A 22,228-nucleotide genomic window follows, 5' to 3' on the forward strand; every position below is an offset into this window, starting at 1 on the left:
GCTGTTGACCACCACTGACATTTGTGCTCCTATAACAAGGTGTCCTGGAATTCAAAGGCATTAATCCCCCATTACAGGACATTTGTAAATCCAGGCAAAAAAAAAAAAAAGAAAAAAAGAGCTTGCTTTGCTGATCCTTAAAATTTTGAGGCAATCCATCATCCCCAGGGATGGGAATGCTGCTGCAGCAAAGCATGGCTTTCTCTGCCCCCCAGGTAGGGGCCAGGATCATCTTTGTGACTGGAATTTGGGCCATCTGGAATAATCAAAAGAAGGAGAATAATGTGAACTGGAGTAAGGTTTCCATTATCAGACACACAAGCATGAACATCCCAAATGATGTATAGCTAAAGTTTTCCTTAGGTCTGACGGGAAATATCTTTCTTCAACAACCTCAAGAACAGTATTTTGTTTCCATTCTTTGGCCAAACGGCCAAATGGTTGTTTTGTGGGATTTTTTAAAATCTTTTGGGAGGTCCCTTGAAGTAATACAGGATTTGCCTTGGCAGACTTGTCCATTTTCCTCCTCCTCTCCTCAGCTTCTCTCCACCAGCTATCTTATCTGACCCTGGAGGTATTGTTGCATGTTAGTTAGACTTTGCAAATCTACCTTAGGCAACTCACTTGCCTCACTTATGCTTTGCTTTCCCAGTTCCTTGAAGAGGGACAGCATTTTAATTGACTCCAAGAAGGATTTTGAGATCTTTGGAAGAAATCATAAAATCGCAGAATGGTTAGAGAGAAAGCTCTATTATAAATGGTGAACACTCATTCTTCATGAGTTGAGCACTTCTGTTCATAGTTGAAGGGCATTTTTCCTGGTCAGTTTAGTTCACAACCCAGAACAAGAGGATGTTTTTTATCTTTACCTTAGCAAGGCTTTTGATGAAGTACAGGTTAGATAGGTGGACAGAGAGGTGGACTGAAAAAGTGGCTGAACTGCCATGCTTAGAGGTCTGTGATCCACAGCACAAGGTCCAGCTGGATGCTAGTCGCTAGTGGTGTCCCTCAGGGTTTGATGCTGGGACCACTACTGTTTAGCATCTTCATTAATGGCCTTTGTGTTGGGGCACAGCTCACTCAACAAGTACGCAGATGATACAAAACCAGGAGGAGTGGCCGATACAGCAGATGGATGTGCTGCCATCCAGAGGGACCTGGACAGGCTGGAGAAATGGCCTGACAGGAACACCATGAAGTTCAGCAAAGGGAAGTATAACTTCCTGCACCTGGGGAGGGGTAAACCCAGGCAGCAGGACAGGCTGGGGGCTCAACCAGCTCAAAAGCAGCTCTGCAGAAAAGGACCTGGGGGTTCTGGTTGCCAGTAAGCTGACCACGAGCCAGCAATGTGTCCTTGTGACAAAAAATGCCAACAGCCTCCTGGGCTGCATTAGGCAGGGCATTGCCAGCAGAGAAGGAGGTGACTCTTCCCCTCCCTGCAGCCCTGGTGAGACACATCTGGAGTGCTGTGTCCAGCGCTGGGCTGCCCAGTACAAGAGAGACACACACTTACTTAAGACAGTCCGCTGAAGGACTTTGAAGATGATTAAGGGCTTGGAACATCTTTCATATGACGAGAGGCTGAGAGAGCTGGGACTGTTCAGCCTGGAGAAGAGAAGGCTCTGGGGGACCTTATAAATCTTTATAAATACCTGAAAGGGGGGGGGGGGGGGGGGGGGGGGAGGGAGAAGTCAGAGCCAGACTCTTCTCAGTGATGCTTAGTGAGAGGATGAGAAGCAATGGGTACAAACCGAAACACATGATAATCGGTAAGAAAAGTCTTTTCCACTGTGAGTGTGGTCAGGCACTGGAACAGGTCACTCAGAGGTGTGCAGTCTGCATCCTTGGAGATATTCAAAGCCAACTGGACACAGGTCTGAGCAACCTGCTCTCAACTTAATCTGCTCTGAGCAGGGGATTGGACTACATGATTTCCAGATGTGCCTTCCTACCTCAGTCACTCTGTGATTTTGTGACCCTGGAAGACTGCAATGACAGTCTCGCAGCAGGATCAAGAAGCTGAACTCCTTCGGCAGCAGCATCCCTCCGGTGGGCTGGACTGGGGCTCCTTTCAGATGTGCCTCTGCTTCAGTCACTGGTAATAACAAGCAGTTGAATCCTAGAAAGTCTTCGTTTTAAAGTTATCATTTTACTGCTGTAACAATGGCGTGGACCCAAAATTGTCCAAGATAACAGAAGTCCAGCCTAGTCAGCCACATGTAATTGTTTATGAAAACTAACAAAAGCTGGGACAAAAAGGCCAGAAAGGTCTGGATTATTTATGTACGTATGGGTGTGATAAGGACTCTCAAGGCTCCTCGTGTCATTGTGGTGTGTGCATGACAATGAGCAGAAAGATTCTAAAAATGGGAAAAAGAGCTTCCAGATGAAAAGAATGGCTGTACTGGATTTTGGTCAGCTACCTCGAAGGAAATGAAGAACTTTTTGGATATTGCTTGTGCTGGGTCACTCTGTGGGGCAGGGAGACAACCCGGTGGACTCAAAGGTTATGTCTACATGACTAAATGCTTCTGCATCATGCAGCAGTCCTGGGCCTCAAGGCCAAGTTGTAGAGTGAATGCAACCAGACTTTGGGGGATGTTTGAGGGTGCAAAGCCTGCTGGAATAGAAGTGGAAGACTGCAGAGGCTGGAGGAACCAAATTTCAGTTCTCTGGAGTCATCAGGAGTGAACTTTCTGCAGAATAGCATCTGAGTTTTGGTTTCAAAGAAATCAGTCAGTTCATTCCAAAAAAGACCCAGGGAATGAACTAACATTCACTCAAAGCGGACAGTCAGTGACCCAGGAACTGGGACTGGACTGAGAGGATAAAATATTTGCAGTAGACAGACTTGAAGCAGCAAATACCAGCACCTGGGCAGCACTCTACTGTCACCTGGGCTGGCAGGATCCACTGAGATACCCTGAGGCTTCCGTTGTCTTGGTTTTCCTTGACATTTTTAGACTTCATCTCCTGTGGAGCATCTGAGATAGTATCAGACAGAAATTTGATTAAGAAACAAAAACAATACAAAATCAATGGCGTGTACATTAGGTGGATTAACAACTGGCTAACTGACAGGTCTTGAAATGTAATTACAAGTAGGAAATTATCATCCGCTATCTGAATCTCCAGTGAGGTTGATTCTTGGCATTATGCTATTGAACTGCACTTATCAGTGACTGAGTAGGCAATGAGGAGCAGTCCACATCGTGTGCTCAGATGGGCGAACAAACGAGATGCACTTCAGTATGGGCTAATGGACACTCTAATGCAGACGTCTGTAGATAGATCAAGTGAATCAGTCTAAAACTGCCTATTGCCTGTGTTGTCCCGCAAGGAAGCCCCAAGTGACACTGTGCATTGTAACATTGAAATTTAGATGAGATGAATCATACTCAGAGCACGTTCCTGCTACTTCGATAATGTCTCTTCTCTCACAGGCAGGGCTTATGACACGATCCGATATCTGGCAGTTAAAACTAGACAAATTCAGACTACAAACAAGGCTCAGCTTTTAAGGACCTTTTGGGGTTCTTTAAACGTTAGAAGAATTTGGAGTGAGGTGGATTTCTCATCGCTAAAAATGCTACAGTGAAACTGGAAGCTTTTCTGAAAGTTATCCTCTGTTTTAAGGAAGAATTCATTCAGGGAGCCCTTGCATTGCAGAAAGGGCATGACAGGGTTTTCTTTAATACAAACGTGGGATTTATTTTCTCCTAGAGTTCAGCTATGCCCACAATTCAATAATAACAGACCTTGACTTCATTACAGAATTGGAGAGAAATTTTACACTATGGGACTAAAGCAAACTGAAAAATTTCCAACTTTTCCACATTTTTTACAATTTTGGCGAACTGTGCAATGCTGCGATGTACACTGCATAAAGCAGCTCTGGACAGAGCTCAGAGCACAGCACGATAAGCACAGTTGGAGGACTGATACGCAACAGAACGGAACAGGACAGTTTGAAACAATGCCTAGCAGAGATTAATTCCTCTGCACATCCCCTTATCATGCTAAGTTTTCAAGTTGAACTATGATAATTAATGGCAAAGATTAGCTAACTAATTTGTGATTATTAGATGGAACTAGGAAGGAACAGGTAGGGAGCCCTGCCAGTTTGGAAGTGTTCATTGGTACAGGCAGGGAAACAAGAGGGAAGAACAGAATAGCCACAGACAGGAAAGAAAGAGAAACACACAGGAAATGGGTTTGAGGAGCACAGCACAGGATAGTCATAGGTATGGTGCACAAAGTGAGAACATTCTCTTCTATGGGGAAATATTCCCTCCTGGAATATGCTTGAAGTGACAATAAGGTACTGAACAATGGCCAGAAGCTCAGCAACTAGTAACATCCACCTTCAACCAAACCTGCCTTTGAATCAGAAAAGGTCTATGTTGGATAAATTTACTCCATTGTTCCATATCCTCATTAATTAAAGGAGAACTGGGAGGTAGGAGTGAAAAAGTTAATTTACTGCAGTTGTCATAATTTCATTGGGTCATGAAACAGAGATAAAGAAAAAGGGGTCCATCTAGGTACTAAAAGGGCTTTTTCCATTTTTTTATTTCTTGACTTCACTACCTGGTTACTAATTGTAAATCTAAGGAGCACCTTAAGGACAGGGATTTATACACTGGACATAAGACAGAGACATTTGGTTTCCAAAAATTAGTTATTTTATACACCACTGGTGTGCAGCTTCTCCTTGGATGGATGCGGCTGGTTAGAGACAGGCTTTCATACTACTGCTCTGGACCCAAGGATAAGGGATACGGGAAGCAATCATCGGATCTGTAGTGGAAATATAGGCAGGTTGTTTTAATTGTGCCCTCTCTGCGGTGCTCAGGCACTGAGAATAACACACTACTCTGAAAATGAAGTATGTAATGTCTCTGAGCACTGGTGGCCACCTGAGCGTTGGTGGCCACCTCAACAGCAAAGCATAAATGAAAAGATAGCCTTTAGCAGCATTGCAGTCACCAAAGGCCACACAGAGGTTGTGTACTGACATTATTCAAGGAAATTAATGCCACCTTAGCATGAATTCATGCTAACTTGCATGGATTCTATGAAAGATTACTGATCAATTGCATTGAGGTAGATCTAGACCAACCTTGCTGAAGCTGCTTTGGCTTTATCACCTCCTCAACAGAGGAAAGTCACATATAAATCTAGGAATAAAATTGTGAAAAAAAGTAGAAATGAGGCTGAAATCTCTGCAGTGGGGCTCCTTCAGTTTTCCCAATTAAAACACAGGTCCTCCACAGGCTTAGAAAAGGTTTTCCCAAAAGCAGGAGTCAAACATCTAATGAGGATTAGAGCTGAATAAAAATTTAATGTCAAACTTTTTTCCCTAGTTGCTGTATTGGTGTTTCTACATCAATTCATTAAGAGACCACCTTTCCAAAGCCCTTCCAGGTTCAAAGAATTATTTAGATATTTGAAATAAAAATCTGGGATATGGAAATATACAGGTAAATTTAAATTTGCAGAAAACACTAAATTCACAGAATTAAAAGGCCTCTTAGAAAAGTAAAATCTACAGAAAAAAGTAAATGCTGTTTGAAGTAAGTGAAGGCTGGGCAAACATTTCAAGAACACTTGATGAACTGTCCCTGCTTGCTGTCCTTAGGACCAAGCATTTCTTTTAATTCCATGTATAACTTCGCTTATGGGAGTACAGTTGTTCACTTCATCATGGTGATTCAAATCTAGGAAACACTACATAAACTGAGGTCATGGTCTTGCTGTGGTGTCTGTATGTGAGGGTCAGTGCACACACATAGCATCGTAGAATGGTTTGGGTTGGAAGGGACCTTATAGATCATCTAGTTCCAAACCCCCTGCCATAGGCAGGGACACCTCCCACTAGACCAGGTTGCTCAAAGCCCCATCCAACCTGGTCTTGAACACTTCCAGGGATGGAGCATCTACAACTTCCCTGGGCAACGTGTGCCAGTGCCTCACCACCCTCAGAGTAAAGAATTTCTTCCTAATATTTAAGCTAAATCTCCTCTCTTTCAGTGTAAAACCATTACCCTCATCCTAATGCCATACTCCCTGATAAAGAGTCCATGAAAGTCCAGGAAATCCTGGGGCTTTGGACAAGGCTATGAGCTGATCAGCTGCACATGTTGTTGTGTAGCCCCTTTTGGAAACTCAAAGTGAACCCCACAGGGTGGCAAGGCCACAGCTGGGGAAGGGAGTGGAAAAGGCAAGGGGCAACATCTTGCAGTATGTATCATGTTTGGCCACGTTAGACCTTGTTTTTAACTTTGCAGTGGAGATAATATTTGCCAGGTTGGCATACTACTGTTAAAACCAACAGCAAAGCTTAAAACTGGGTAGCTGGATATAAATTCTGGAATTTCTAGCTGTACTTCCACTGTGAAGTCCAACATCATCATACATGGGCCCTGTTGCTATGAAGGACCTGATTCTAGGTCCTACACATTTTTTGTAAAGCAAGCTGAATGTTCAAGAGCCCTTATCCAAACGTGGTATGCACCAGGGCTATAAAACACCCAAGGGGGAAAGGATACTTACCTTCAAGAGGTGAATGTGATGCTAAAACTCACTCAGGCTTCAAATTCCTGCAGGTAGATTTGATATGGGAGAAGCCCCGCCGTGCTCTGCTAAAGATGAACACCACCCTAACCAGTTCTCCTCTCCCCCACATGACTTGCAGGGCAATGCAAATGCCTGGCGCCAATCCTGATGTGCATGACAAGAGAGGAGAATGGGGTTTCTTGGGAAGCTGGAAGAAATAGCACCACTCCCCCAGTTGTGCTCTTATGAGCGAGGTAATGCATAAGTCATGTTTTGGTCTGCAAATTTTTATTTAGCCTATATCACTCTAAATATCCCTCTGGTGAGAATTTTAGGCAAGCATTTTGTCACTGGATAAAACTGGAGGGTCTCCTGTTCTTCAAGTTTTGAGAACATACTAAAAAGTTAAGACAATTTAAGTTTCCTTTTCCTTAAACATTGCAGCTCCGGCATGTCCTGTGACATGTGCCTTATCAGGCAGTGTTGAGTCCACCTGATCACCATTCTTCACAAAATATTTTAGGGACAAACGTCTGCGAACTCCCCATTGGGACACCCAAATTGCACAGAGGTTTTAATTATTTACTCTCTAGCACCACCTAAGTGCAGCCCCAAGTAACACAAACCAGCACTTCCCTTTCAGAGCACGCCTTTCCCTGGGCCCTGAATGCGGCTCTCCCGGTGTCATAGAATCATGGAATCATTTATGTGGTGTCCTGGGAATTGTCCTCACCAGGAGATGCAGGCTGCCACCAAGCACCGTTGCCTGCCACTTGCCAGTCAGAAATATACCTCCCCAAGCGGCTGGTGGCCTTTGGGCCTTGTGAAGGCACTTGCAGCCCATCCCAGGTGACCATGCACCAGGTGTCTCCGTTAGTGTTGTTGGGAGGTCTTCTGCTGCCAGTGATGGTGCTGCAGCCCTCCTCCATCAGCTACCTACCCACACCGCCCTCCTGCAAATAAGAGGCAAAAAATAAATGATGTTTCCTAAGTCCTCCCAACACACAGGCTGAGGAGGGGAGCTGGGCCCAAGGCTATAATTGATGTTTTGGCAGCCGTGGTGCTTCAGGAGTTTCCAGCCATGGTGCATGTGCAAGGGTCTGAGCTGTGACTGCCCTGAGTGACCCGTACTTGCTTCCACGGGAGACGGTATAATTATACCACCATTGCTCAATCATGGTCATTATTTGAAAGGCAGCATGCCTGAAGTGCTTCAGCAGTCATTCTGCAGGGCTGGGTGGGCTTGACTCGATTTGCTTCGGTGCTGCATATTCCCAGCTGCCCCACAGGCACCTTATCCAGACATGGAAGCCAACATGGGCAAGCGAGGCTGCCCGCAATGAAGAGTACCAAGCTTGGCTCTCCAGAGAGACCCTGTGGGCAGCCCCTGCTCAGCCCTTCTGCAAACCCAGAGAGAGCCTAAATCAGTGGTAGAAAAAGAGGGTTCTGGTTTTGGCAGCTCAGTTAGACCATGTGAGGACATGCTTGTGATGACAGGGCAGAATCACAGAATCACAGAATAGTCAGGGTTGGAAGGGACCTCTGGAGACCATCTAGTCCAACCCCCCTGGCAGAGCAGGGTCACCTACAGCAGGTTGCACAAGATGGCGTCCAGGCGGGTTTGGAATGTCTCCAGTGTGGGAGACTCCACCACCTCTCCGGGCAGCCTGTGCCAGTGCTCTGCCACCCTCAAAGTAAAGAAGTTCCTCCTCGTGTTTAGATGGAACTTCCTATGTTCAAGTTTGTGCCCGTTACCTCTTGTCCTATCACTGGGCACCACTGAAAGTCAAAGTAAATTTTTTGCACCAAATTTACACCAAATGAAATGGAGAGTTGCCCAGGTGGTCCACATAAAAAGAGCTGTTGAGACTCAAGTGTAGATATTTAAAGGGTCCATTTCAACTAGACCAGCTTAATCAAGCTTAAGTATTGCCTTGTTTAGTTATTACTCATGCTTAATTCTATTTAAGTTCTCGCCCAATCTGTACATATCACTACTTAGGGTTGCTGTCATTTTAGGACAGTGACTGAATTGGAGATGGGAGACAGGATCGAGCGCCTGGGGCATCCCAAGATTTGGGATGACAAAACCTTCAGCTGTTCTGGTAATGGAGAGGAGAAAATCAAAACTTACAGGGGAAAAACGGTAAGACATAAGCGCCCTTTTGCGTATTTTCCCATTTTTGAGATTGTTTTCATTCTGCACACAGTGGATAGATTTGCCATTTGCTTTGCTGAATTCTGCAATTGAAATTCCTCACACTGCTAACAACCAATAGTGAAAAGTACCACGGATCAGTAAAGCAGAACTTGAGTATCTTGTAAAATGGCCAGGTGATTCTTACATGTGATAAAAGCTCCTTTTATTTTTTCTTTCTATGGTGTAACACTAACCAGGCCTTTTTCCCTTTTCAAGACATTGAGGTGAGGTGAAGGGTTATAGGAATGATTGACCTTCAGGTGTCCTGGTGAAACTAGAACACAAATATATTTATTTAATCAGCCACACATTATTATTTTGCTAGTATTACTTTGTCTTTGTTTTCTGAAATTAAAGCCTACTTTGTTCTGTAGAGTTAGCATTTCAGAGTAAAAGAAAGGGGCATCCACTTATTCTCCCCTTCCCACCTCCCCAGAAGCGTCCACATTCGACCCGGGTCTCTCATTTCTTGGGTGAGAGCTTCCACCCCTCAGCTGTTGAATACAAGGCAAGAGGAGAAAGACAGTACACCCTACTTATGGGCCTGGGAAAAGAATTCAGCAAACAAGATTCAAATTCTTGAGCAGCTTTAGATGAAGCAAAACAAGTTTTTGATAATAGATTTAACTACTGGGTGATACCTGGGATTCTTTAAGCCTCTTTCATTTATAGAGCTGGGCTCTAAAATCTGAGAAACAAGCCTTTGAGTGACACATATACAGCTTTATAGGAGACATAGCCTGCTTGTGTCACTAGACACACTGTCTCCAAGGTCCCCAGAGACACCCACCAACTGTGCCAGGCTGGAAATCACAACCCAGTTGTCATAAAAGCGAGGCATGGATGCCACCGTTGCTTTCCTTCAATCTCTGGGAAGGTCTTGATGGCAGAGCTATACCAGAAAGCCTTTGTAGCCAACTCCTACAAGATTACTTCTAATTTTGCATGCTTTGAGGATGTTTTCATGGCTGTCACACCTGCCCTGACTGGTGCCGTAGCTGCTTCTCTGGGTCAAGCAGTTTTTCTTGGCATTGCTTGTGGAGCAAAAATTGCAGCTAATGTTGCAGCAGTGTCATGTATCCTCTGCAGGCAGGTGCATTGGGCATGATGAACTGAACAAAGAAGGAGGAAGGAAGGCAGAGAGAGAGAAAAAACCACTAATGAAGAGCTCAGTGAATTGCAGTGGTGGTATAACGTGTCCTGCAGTGCAAACCTGCAGCCACTGTCCCTGTGCAGGCTGTGCCCTGTGCTCTTGCCACGCTGCATGGAAGGGATAAAGGCAACCTTGGGAACTCAGGAAAGGAAGGACTTTTTTTCTTTATTTTGCCATAAACTTCCTAGAAAAAAAGCAACGTCATGCTTTGGTTTCCTGTTTAAAGAAACTGGGAGTATTGCGATCTCTGTAAACGCAGAAGGGTGTAGAGGGCTGAGGGTGTAATGTCTTTGGAAGAGTTTAAATGCCACATAGAGAAAGCCTGTTTAATTTCAGACACTGAACAGTGCCTCGCGGGCAAAAGCAATCACCCGGCTATCCCCACCAGAAGGTGTGCTTTGACTGTCTCCCATTCAATAAAAGCTGTTTCCAAAAGTCTCCTTTCTACCAAGCATCTGTGCATCCTCAGCTATACACTTCTGCATCTTTCAAGGTTGAATTTCACTTCATTTTCATTTTTTCCTCTATTTTCCTAACCCCCAAAACCACAGACCAAACCCACAAGGAGATTCAGGAGGCCTAGATAGCTTCAAAAGTGGAGGAATGCTGACAGACCAGGATTACCCACGGTCTCTCCTCTTACAGCTATTGATTGATTTGGGGTAAGAGAAGGGCTTTTGTGCTGTGCCTCTGCCAAAAAAAATATTAAAGGGCAAAAAGAAAGCACTGACAAACAAAGTGCAGATTTGGCCAGATCCTACTTCAGATGCTAAAAAAGGCTATTTTTGGTCTCATATGGATGGAAGGAATGTTTTTACACACTGGGACCTCCCAGCGTATGTCCTTTCCTCTTCTAGAAGACCAGAATAAGGTAAGCCTGGACTAACAACTTCACATGAAAGAGGAGAGTCCAGCAAGATGTTACCTATTTTTCTCCTGTACCTGTGCCTGGTGTGCATTTCTGTTGCCGGTTCAGAAGCCTGCAGCTCTTCCCTGCTCTCTGCCAGCTGTTTGCCAGCTCGCTGCACTGACCGAAAGCATCTCAAGGCAGAGGTGAGCAGCCTCCGCAGCCCTCTGACCCTGCGGATGCAATGCCCTGCAGTCCCTCTTAACATTTCTTTGCTGAATTTTCTCCCACGGTTTCTCACAGGACGAAATTAGCTCGAAAGTGCTATTGCAGGTCTGGAAACTGTGAATTTTTAACACTGGGGTATTTTTTCTTTTCTTTGGCAAAAGACAAGGTCAAGCGTTTTGTCGGGTCCGAAAACACATCAAAGGGAAAGGGTGAGCAAAAAAAAAAAAGCAAACCCTCTGTATAAAGCATTTCAGAGTACTCATGCAGCATATTAGAGAGCAAAAGGAGCTTTCTGGCTCCTATCTGGCTGTTGTTGCAATTGTTAATGCGGTTTTGTTCCATTATTAATGACACCAGAAAGAGAAATCAGGCCTTCCAGGCAAACTTGAGAGACTCTCAGACGACAAAGAGAAGGAAGGGGAAAACAATCCTTTAAAATAATGGAAATAAGCAAAGGGAAGGGGAGGGGAAACAAGCATGTCGCAATTAAAATCTGCAGGTGTCCATGGCAGTGCAGGGATGGGGAACCCAGTCTTTCACAAACCATTCCGAGAGACTGCTAGTTTAAAGGCATGTTGTAATTAAACAAGGACAAACTAAATTCTTACAGCCTGTACTATATTGCTTGATACGTTTGTGTTTGCTAGAACTGCTGTTTGACAAGCAGAGAAAAATAAAACCAGAGGAGCAACATTAATGGACAAAACATCTGTAACCCGGAGTGGCATATCATCAGACTCATCTGAATGTGGTTGGACAGGATTTCAATAAAAAGCTTTGTTAGGAAAACACATCATGAATACGCCGAGGTAAGTAATCTCAGGATTAACACTCCAATCTGTCTTTCCTGTAAATGTACGCTGAATTAGCTACCAAAGCAGCATCCCTGGAGATGAGCCGGGCAGGGCGCACGCCCTTTGCTGCCACCCAGCACAATCAGCTCCACTGCCGAAGCCTTGCACTGGCATCATCGGAGCACCGAAACCCAGGACCCACCACCAGCTCGTTCAGAGCATCCTCTTCAAACCCCATCCCCACCAGCAGGAGAGACATCTGCTGAAGCTCACCCCCCACTGAATTTGGGGTGCTGGGAGGCAGGCAGATGCTGGGGGGACTCAGAGGGGCGAAGCATCAAAGTTAAATGTTGTGAGATTGGCTGCTAATCCGTAACGCAGCTATCATCAGGACTCTTCGAAGTCAAGCGATTCGCTCTGCTTGTCGATGGGGCTGCAGCCGGTGGTCCCCAACACCAGCCCCTGCTCACCACCGCCAGGCTGCTCTGCAGGCTGCTAGCAGGGAGCCTGTCCCAAAATTCCCCCCCCTTGCCCTCCGGTGCTCCGCTGTCCCCCCAACAGGCTCCCGCTCTGCCCAAAGCACTCGCCCATCACCACCATTTGACACCCCGATGTGTTTCTGCTGAAGAGCCACCTCCTGCCTTGCAGAGGGGATGTTTCCAGCACAGCGGGGGGAAGCGTTGCTTGCCACGGGCTCTCAGGGAGAGAGGAACCAGACAGCTTTCAGACAAATCAGGTTTATAAAAATCTGATTAAATGCTTTCTTAATACTGGGCATTTTCTCATATCTGTCACCGTATTTCTTGAGGTGCAGTTTATATTAAAAAAAAATAAAAGCATCCTCTAGACATTTTATAATTTTCCCTTTAAAAAGAAGGAATATGAAAGCTCTTTGCTACTAATTATTGACGCTGAAACAAACACTCATTTCTTATGCCAAGACTGAACATTTGACCTATACTGCAAAGCCAAAACTGCCAATATTTGGGAAGAACTCCAGACCTGGATTTCAATTTCATGACTAACATCTGTCTTTCCAATAGAGTGGATTAAATCAATGCAACTAGTGTGATAAATTTTAAATTACTCAAAGTTCAACTCATTTTAGATGAGCATATGCCCCATATGTTGGGCTGCCAAAATAGGTCACTGGGCCAAGAGCTCAAAAATAATTTAAATGAAGGTTTAAAGAATTGAAAAAGGAAAAAGACCTAAATTTACGCTACCGTGAGACCTTCTTTAATGCTTTGAGGAATAAAACTGCCATGAAGCAATGGGGCTAGGAAGAAATTTTGCCACTGGGGATCCCATTTTCAGCAGGGACACCCAGACACGACGTTGGTGTGAGGCAGCAGAGGGGATCTGGCAAAGCACAGGAGCAGCTCAGACAGACGGGGTGGAGGGGAAACACTTTGTAGTCTGCCTTTGCAGAGTAAGTGCAACCCCATTTTCAGGCACCCCCAGCAGCACAGCAGGCTGCAAAACCTAAGGGAGATCAAATATTCAGGCAATATGTCCTCAGTGATCTCTCTCCCCCTGTCCCTTTATCTGACTCCCATTGCTGAAGCTTCAAGAGATGCACCAGGAGTCGGGGAAGCTGGAGATTTTATAGCAACCTGAATAGAAGATGGAGCCTGGAGTCCATGCAGGTTGCACCCTCTCTTGCTGAGGCCTGACCTAAGTCCTAGAAGTCCCTTCTGAGGTTTGCAAGTAGGAAACCCTAATGTCACAGTGGGGATTTCACCTGGCTACACATGACAGCGTCACACTTGTTGGAAAACCCCAGTGGGAGCAGGTCCCCTGCAGCTGAGCCCTGAGTAAGCCCAGCCCCACTTCTGCTCAGCCCCATGCCCGAGGATGTGCTTCGGCCACCCAGACCCCCACGGAACTCACTTGTCATCCTTGCAGACAACCAGTACTTGGGGAAACCTGCGCTGGTCCATACAGTGCAGCGGGAGACGTGGCTGCCCAGTACAGAGGGCTCTGGCAGGCTCCAGCCGTCCCTCCTGGCGTGGGTAATCGCGCTTTCCTCCCACCCACCCCCAGAAGCCTGTGCTGACCAGCAGACCAAGGTATCTCCCTTTTATCCATGCCCTACTAAAGAAAACTTGAGGAGAGGGAAACAGGAGGAAGAGGGGGATGGAAGATCTTCAAAGGGCCACCCTGGTGTGTAACTCTTTCCCTGGTCAGAGGGGTGGCTCTCCTGGGGGTGCATATGGCTTCTGGCAGCATCCACCCCTGAGCGATGATGAATTTTCAGGATTGGGGTGCTCACATGTTTTCTAATCATATTTGCCCCTAACTCATGTTGTCCCCTGCTTCCTGAAAGAAGGACAAGTGTTTCTGGGGTCCTCCTCTGGAAGATGATGGAATGGAGAGAAGAGCACCCAGTGCTTGTGCTTGGTACAGTGGGATGGGAAGCGGGCTTTTTCCAGCACGGTGAATTGAAGATGACCCCTGGGGACGCAGAGGCGCTGCTGCCCACCCCTACCATCTCACCCGCAGCATCGCCAGACTCCTTGGGGGCAACAAAGTTCTTTTCAAGACCCCGAAGGGAAATTTCCCTTGCGGATGCGTGTTCCTTTAGCAAACACACACACAGACGCACACACAGAAGCATCCCCGCCCGAGTGCCCCCATGCCCGGGCTCGCTTCCTCGGCGCGGCGGGGCAGGGCTCGCTCCCCGGCCGGGCAGCGGCAGAGCCGGGCAGAGCTGCGCGGCCCCCGCCGGCCGCCCGTTACCGCTCATTCGCTGGCCGGGGCGATGGCAGGCGGCCGGGCAGCGCTTGCCCTTCCTCAGCCAATTGCATCTTCCATCCCTATCGCAGGATCGCGGGGTGTGAGGCGTGGGAGAGCCCGCGGGCCGGTGCGGCGGGAGCCGGCGGGGGCGGGGGGGCTGCGAGCAGCGCGGCGGCGGGACGGGGAGGAAGAGGAGGGAGAGAAGCGAGGAGGAGAGCCGGGGCCGGCAGCCCCCGGGGTCGGGCCGCGCTGGTCGGCCCCGTCGCTTAAATGCAAGCCCTGGGGCATCGGCTTCTCTCTGATGAGACCGCTCCGGGGCTGCCGGGGACGGGGCGTCGTCGTGGGGACCGTCACCCTCTGCCTGGCCGCCGGGTGGGCTCTGCAGAGTAAGTGTCGCTTCCTCCCCTCCGCTTCCTCCCTCGGCCCTTTCCTCCTCCTCCTCTTCCTCCTCCTCCTGGGCGCTACCCTCGGCTCAGCCCCAGCGCCCGGTATCTGCGCGGGGAGCGCGGCCGTTCCCCCGGGGCTGCCGGGAGGGGACGGGGACGGGACTCGCGGGGGCTGCGGCGGGCAGCGCTGCTCTCTGCAGGCTGGAAGCGGCCCGGGAAGGCTCGTCCCCGCTCCTGCTGCTCTTCGGAGGCAGCGGCGGAGCTGAGCGATGCCAGCCCGGGCGGGGGAACCCCGGTCGCCGAGGGGGGACGAGCCCCGTCGCCCGCTCCCGGCGGGGGCGGCCCCGAGCAGCCGCCGTTCCCCCCACCCCTCCCACCCCCCCAACGGAGGGGACAAGGTAAAGCAGGAGGAAACAAATCCCGGTGAACTAACCCCGAGGGCTTCGGGTCACGCTGGGAAAGGCGGCGGCAAAGAGGGAAAGGTGGATTTCAATCCGGCACCCCACGGGGGGCGAGTGGGGACGGGGCAGCTCGCAGGGAGCCGGCCAGGTCCTCTCCGGGCCAGGGGTAGGGGATGCTGCAGCCAGTCCCCACGCCTGGGAGCCGGGGTGGGCAGTGCCACCAGCGGGTTTGGTTTGGGTTTGGACAAGTTGCGCCATCTCCTTCATCATCAAGGTGACGCACAAGCAGGACACCGAAGGGTGGAGGAACTGTCCCCAGAGTTTGAGAGCTCCATTTTAGAGCTGTCCCCCACCCGTTTTAGAGCTCCTGCGTGGAGGCTCCTCACTGCCAGCCCATTCCCACCCACTCCCCGGCACGCTGCAGGCCCGGCTGCGTTGCTACGGCCAGGTCTGGGTACACAGAGCCGCGCTTCCAGCTTTGACTCTCGGCCAGACGAACACTTTGGAGCGCGGCGGCATGCCAGGGACAGCAAACTCACCCGTCCCCTCTTCTCCCTTGGTGCACATTTTACTGGGCGTGAAGGGTCTGGTTTTGCGAGCAGCGGAGCGCAGTGGCCTTGCGCAGGGCACTGCAGGTGGGTGTGATGTTTGCTCTCAAGGCTGATGCAGCTCTGTTTGGATTAGACCGGTTCAGGTGATCTAGGCAGACTGCGTATTAAAAATATTTTTGAATGGTTATTGCATTGCCTTTTTTGGCTTTGTGTCCTGGATAGGGACAGAACACGTATGCAAATAATTTAATGGAAGGATTTTTTTTTTTTTTTTTTAACATTTACCTTGCAGTCACATATTCAAAACAAAGCCATGCCTTTATCAAAACATAAAAGGGTCACCGTGGTGAGACACTCGGCCCCTGTCTAGTCAGAAACAGAGCAAAAGGCCTTTAAATAAACACATGGAACAGAAAACAATTAGAACAATTTGCAGTGATTACCAGAGGTTCCCGTCTGTTCTGTTTCTGTGGCTGGCACAACCCCCTTTTTCACAGCTCTGGTTAGTCTCTCCCGCTCCCAGGCTGAATGGCAGACCAAAGCTTAGCTGAGGATGTGCTGGGCTACCTGGAAAGTGTGGTGCTGGGCAGCACGAGCATGACAAGATGCCCACGAAGGAGGAATCCCAGGAGCGTTACCTTGGAAAAAGCCTAGATCCTATCTGGTTACAAAAATACAGAGTGGCTGGGGCTTTCTCCTGTGCTGGTCCCATAGGTGAGGACCTGGGAATCAAACTGGCTTCCTTGCCTTACCTTGACCAGAAGAGCTTTTGAATTCTGCTAGAGATCCCAAATAGAGGGAAGTCAGCTTGTAATTCATTTGTCCATTTCTCCCCACTTGCTCTGGGGTTTTGCTGGCTATGGAGGGTTTTAAAAATAATTTCTTTCCCTTGGAGGTTTTATTTCTTTGCGGTTTTTAACGATTATTTTCCCCGAAGACTCTGTAGAACTTCCAGGAGCACCCCCGGGGTCCTGCTTTGCGCTCCTTCAGCATAGCTGAGATCTTGTCCTCCCTCCCTGATGGGTTACAGACATTTACAGCTCAGCAGTATTTTTTCAGTTCTGCTCTTGCAGTCAGGCTGTTCCCACAGTATGAGGAGAGCGGGTGAGCTGCTCCAAGCCAAACCAGGAAAAGGCATCCAGCGGTGAGGCTTACTCTGTGCTTTATTTGCCTTTTGCCTGGTTTGATTTTTGCAGGTAGATAACAAGATTTCAGTCTCTAGCCAAGTGTCTCAAACGTGCCACTAATTATTAAAAAAAAAAAAAAAAAAAAGTATGCCAGTTGAAACTCAGATGTTTGATGTTCATCCAAATCTTCATGCAGAAATACCCACACGCAAGCAGAAATTATTGCAGTTACACATTAAACTAAATGGTCAGTTCAGTTCCACAGTGTTATGAACAGCTCCGTAATCGCTTCAGCGGGAACTGGGTGAGAATTAAATATTCTTTCACATGCATTTTTGCCTAGAGATCACCAGGAACGTGAAGTCCCTGACTCTGCATGAAACTAGGTACCTTTGATTGCATGCAATTCACCTGCACTGGCATATAACTGTCTGCCTTTATGAAGCCGTTGTCTCAAATGTTGGTTACGCATCCTGAAAACTTGAGGAAGTCCTTGCCAAGTCTTCACATACTTAAGAACTGTAGCAGGCTTGCTTTTGGGGGATGGTAATTAATTATTATAGTAGGTTACCTTGGCCATGGCGATTAAACTTTCCGTTTAAATGCAAGATTTTAAAGGAAAGCCAGTTACTGATGAATACAGAAGTATTGCTTAGTTTTCAGAAAATGTTATGCTCCCCTACCCAAAAAGACTCTTCCAAACTCTCTCCTCTTGGGTATCAAAACACTGAAACACGTGCAATTACTTGTTCTGTATAATGGAAACATTTCTCCTGGCTATCACCGATTAAAAATGTGTATTTAGTCTTTAATTTAAGTGTGTGTTCCTTTTATGGTCAGAAGAAACGAAGATAAAGTGCAAAGCATAATCCATCCTCTTAAAACAGACCACTGTGATGTATAGGACAGATTACCCCCCAGAGGACCCATCGTGCCCAGGACAGTTGGTACAGTACCACATCCACACTCATCGCCCTCCTTTGTCTTTCAGCTCCCGGAGGAGTATCGTTAGTTGTCCCACAACCCAGCATCAACACAACAGTGGCACAAAATATCTTGCTCTCCGTTGAATACTCATGCAGAGGCGTCGCCACCATTGAGTGGAAGCATGTGTCAAGCTGGGGCACCACCAAAATTGTTGAGTGGAAAAGTGGGAATTACGTCAACGTATCCTCGGTGTACAAGGACAGAGTGACTACTTTTGAAAATGGCTCTATACAGCTTCTGAACATGGGCATGAGAGATGCTGGCTACTATTTTATCACTGTAACGGAGGAGTATGGAACCAGCACCTACGGCACCATCATAGTCAACGTTTATGGTACAAACTACATGGGAGATCTTGGCTTTAACCTATGTTTAAACATTAATCTGCTCATAATCATAATATTATTTTTTTCTGCCTCCCTGCAGAGATTATCTATGAAGATTTACATTTTGTAGCAGTTCTCTTTGCATTTCTTGCTGCAGTATCTGCCATTTTGATCTGCTTCATGTGGCTGTGTAATAAATCCCTGCATCTATTTCAGAAGAAGACGCCACACAAACTAACAGGTATCTTTCTAAGAATGCAGTCAAGGCAGAGGGTTTTCAAGTCTGAATTTTGAGCCCTAAATTCACTTGTGATTTGAGCCATAAAGGTGGTCAGGAGGGACACTGAGAAGACTGGGAAGACTCAGTTCAGTTAACCTGTTCAACTCTTTACTAGCTGAGGGAACTGAATAATAGGTATTTAGTTGCAGAACAATCCACAGGACATCTACCTTATACATTTTACATTAGAAACCACAAAACACTTCCCAACTTGCTAACTGCAAAACTTGGGGAGAAAAGGCCGGAGCTGCAATAACCCCCAACAGAGGGCACGAGTTAAAGTGAAGAGCATCAGTAAGGCTCTCAGGGTCTGCACCAGAAGGGTATCTCCTAGGGGAAAATACTCAAATGGCCCTTGGGAATAGCCCCCACCTCACTTCATGGAGGACTGCACCCCTTCCTTTCCTCTGAAACCCCCCTTTCGTCTGTCCTCACGTTTGCTCCGGTTGTGGACTCCAATGAACACTGACTAATATCAAAACCAGACTCCTCACACGTGCCAAAGACACCAGTCATGAAAAGCAGATCAAGGGAACATTCACATATTAGAGAAGAAATTCCCAAGCCACAGCCAGGGATGTTCGGCCTAGGCAGCAAGACGAGGTGCCACGCTACGGGCCTGGGCTCAAGCTCTGGGCACATCCTTGGAACAGGAGCTTTCTTTTACCACTTCAAAACAGTTCAGGCGTTTACCTCCCTTCTTTGTAAGTGCAGATCCACTAGTGGTTTCTTGCCCTGTAGGTAAAAGGTCTGTATTTTTTCTCTAATAAGCGCTGCTTAAGCTGTTACGTTACGACAAGCAGTCTAAGTATTGGTATTTTACTAGACCAACACAGACACTCAGAAATCCTAAGCCTCATAGCTCAGACTTTGTGTCAACTCTGCAAAACCTGATATGAGAGTAGATTCATTTGGGTTGAGCTATCTCTTCCTTTCTGCGGCTCACCTACGGCTCTAAGGGCTGCTGCTGTTTTCATGGTGCACGCACCACTCACAAGCTTCCGTAGCTACTGAAAAGCTTCCTATCGTGCCAGAATAGACAGGCTTTTGTTTGGATAAAGCCTCTCCTTCCTCCAGTTAAAGCCAATCTTCCTACAGAGCCAGAGTTTTACAAAGTCTGAACCAAATACACTGATTTGGCAGACTTCAGGAAAACCACAGTTCTAGAGATTTGCTCTGTCATGTCCCAGAACACGATCCAAAGCAGGTACCTAACTTCTGCCCCAGTTCCACCTTGGAAGAGCTCTCCTTTCAAAAGCCACAAAGAGAAGTAGAAGGACGGGCCCTATGGACTTCAGTTTACATAGTGCCTTTAGTCGTATTGGAAGAAACCAGTGTCGCTTTAAAGATTGTGAGGGACTGTTTGTGCAGTTAAATATTTTGAAAAGATGTATTTAAAACCTAATTGTAGATGAGTAAGCTTGAGCTAATATTAAAAAGTTCAAAACGTCTTGGCTGTTAACACAGCATTGTTAATTTTGGAACACTGGCCTTCCAATCCATTTGCCAATCAATAATAATATCCTTTTATTTGCAGCAAGTACAACCGAAGAGATTGAATTGGAAACCATTGAGTGTTAGCCAAGGACTGTTTCATAACAAAAATAACAATTCTACCTCAGGAGAAAATATTGGCAAGGGAAGCAAGAAAAAACCCAAAAGGTAAAACGTTTGTGACTACTGTGGAAACATCCTGACTTGCAAATTAATCAGACATGAAATCAGCAGTGTCTGATGGAGCTGTTTTGACCTGTCAAGATTTTGGCTCTGCTAGCCTAGGTCAAAGTAAAAAACAGTACGCTTTCATGCTGAGCACGAACACATTTTTGTGGCTAGTTAATAAAATCTACAGTCTCTACCACTCTTAAAAGTAACCAAGCAAGCAAGCCTCCAAGATCAACCCATAAAGGAAATGATCATGGTCTTGAAGGACACCTGTATTTTGGCTACAGCACGTCTCCTATTACAGACAGAGCAGCTATTAGCATCCTTCAACATAATAAATTTAATGTCTAATTACAGTATTACATTAAAAAATTAATTGCAAGGATTGAATCCTGTTTATTGCACCTACGCTGCTACTTTTGGGTGTAAAGAATTTCCTGAAGCTCTGAAGACAAACTGTAAAGCTTCATGAGACAAAACTGACTTTGAAACAACACCGAGCTGGTCAAAGTCCCCCCACTTACGTTTCCAGTTGTTTACGCTGCTCCGGGATATTAAGAGACATTTTATGACATTACAAGAGAAGGTGGTTAAACAAGGAACTATGCGCAGGCACTGAAGAGGACGCTGTCTGTAATGATTAGATTGGTCAGATACAATACTGACACATCACACCAGTAGGGTGGCTAAACTAAATGCTAAACAGTTTCACTGTGAAAGATGTCGAGTCCTTTGCAAACTTAGCCTGCTGATGAATACTCTACCTGGGAAAAAGTTAAAACAGCATTACTTTGAAATTTCATATTTACAAATACAGTTCTGAAATTGCTCTTGTGGAGAAGCCACCTTTTGCTTTCCTGCGTTGTAAGGAAACGTGAAGTTGTCTAACTAGTGTTTTCCTGAATCTGCACATTGCATGTACATTTTCCACCTGCAGATCCACGGGGTGGGGTAAGATTTCCTTTTGTGAGTGAGAAAGCACTAAACTGACTACTGAGCTTCAAATTATCCTGATCTGCCTTTGTAAAGAGAAGAATTTTGCAGTGTGAAATAAACTTTGAAAATGTAAGAGTCCACGGACTAGCGCGTGTCTGCAGATTGCCACGTGGCTTTTCGAACCAAAACTGCTTCTACTGCCTCTCTCGCACTTCAGCTCACTTGTTTGCAAAAAGCTTTTACAAGACAGGCTGACAGCGCTTCCCCTCTGGCCGGGGACTACGATGCTCAGATGCAGAGGTACAATGGGTTACATTTGGAAAAAACAAAGAAATTTCTCACCGAGTGCGTAACGATGCAAACAGACTTTTCCCAAAGCACCCTGTACACAATACCTTTAAAAAATCATCCCCGGATTGAAACGGCCATTTGTAGTACAGAAGGCCTCTCACTCACTTATAAATTTGGGTACTGGATTCAGCTGGTTGCTCCTTCCTACATCTAGGGGGGATCAAAAAAAGTGAGAAATTAAAAAAAAAATAATAATAATCCCAGCTACAGCACATCTTGGGAAAGCAACAGTTTATTCTAATTCTTCACTTTAAAGTAGATATTGCCAGTCTTCTGTATCTTTGAGTGAATTAAGCTTTGATGACAAAGAAGTTGTAAGTGCATCTGTTATAATCACCAAGCTTGAAGTATTCTGTAAAGTATCCATATGGCATACAGAAAACATTATTAAATGTTTTTTTCCTGTTTATCTATTTCAGATTTTTTTTTTAATCCCTAAATCTAACTTAGAAGTTGAATAGTTAAGTTGCTCATTAGGCTGAGCTGAGTATGCAGCAGGTGCTCTGCCAGACTCAGAAAGGACGAAAAGCGCAGCTTACATGTAACACCGTTATTATCTGCAATGCTACCTTGAATATTGTAATTGGAAAAGTCAGGAAAGGCATGCAGGTGTGAATCACCTTTTAAATGCATTGCTGTAATTGTAGAGATCACTTACGCCTTTAAACTACAATATCTGAAATATCCTACTGATAAAAG

At 46.5% G+C, this 22,228-nt stretch overlaps 1 protein-coding gene across 1 annotated transcript; it reads left to right on the plus strand.

Annotated features, from left to right (window-relative positions):
* Nucleotides 1–14,820: 14,820 nt before the first annotated feature.
* On the plus strand, nucleotides 14,821–20,158 carry VSTM5 (V-set and transmembrane domain containing 5; the record flags this gene model as incomplete). Its single annotated transcript, XM_082498583.1, has 4 exons — nucleotides 14,821–14,905; nucleotides 17,976–18,305; nucleotides 18,398–18,538; nucleotides 20,115–20,158. The coding sequence occupies 4 exons, from the start codon at nucleotides 14,821–14,823 to the stop codon at nucleotides 20,156–20,158; spliced, it is 600 nt and encodes a 199-aa protein (XP_082354709.1).
* Between the last annotated feature and the right edge of the window lie 2,070 nt (nucleotides 20,159–22,228).

Source organism: Vanellus vanellus (genome assembly GCF_965231255.1).
Source record: "Vanellus vanellus genome assembly, chromosome: 1".
In the NCBI taxonomy this organism is placed as follows: Eukaryota; Metazoa; Chordata; class Aves; order Charadriiformes; family Charadriidae; genus Vanellus; species Vanellus vanellus.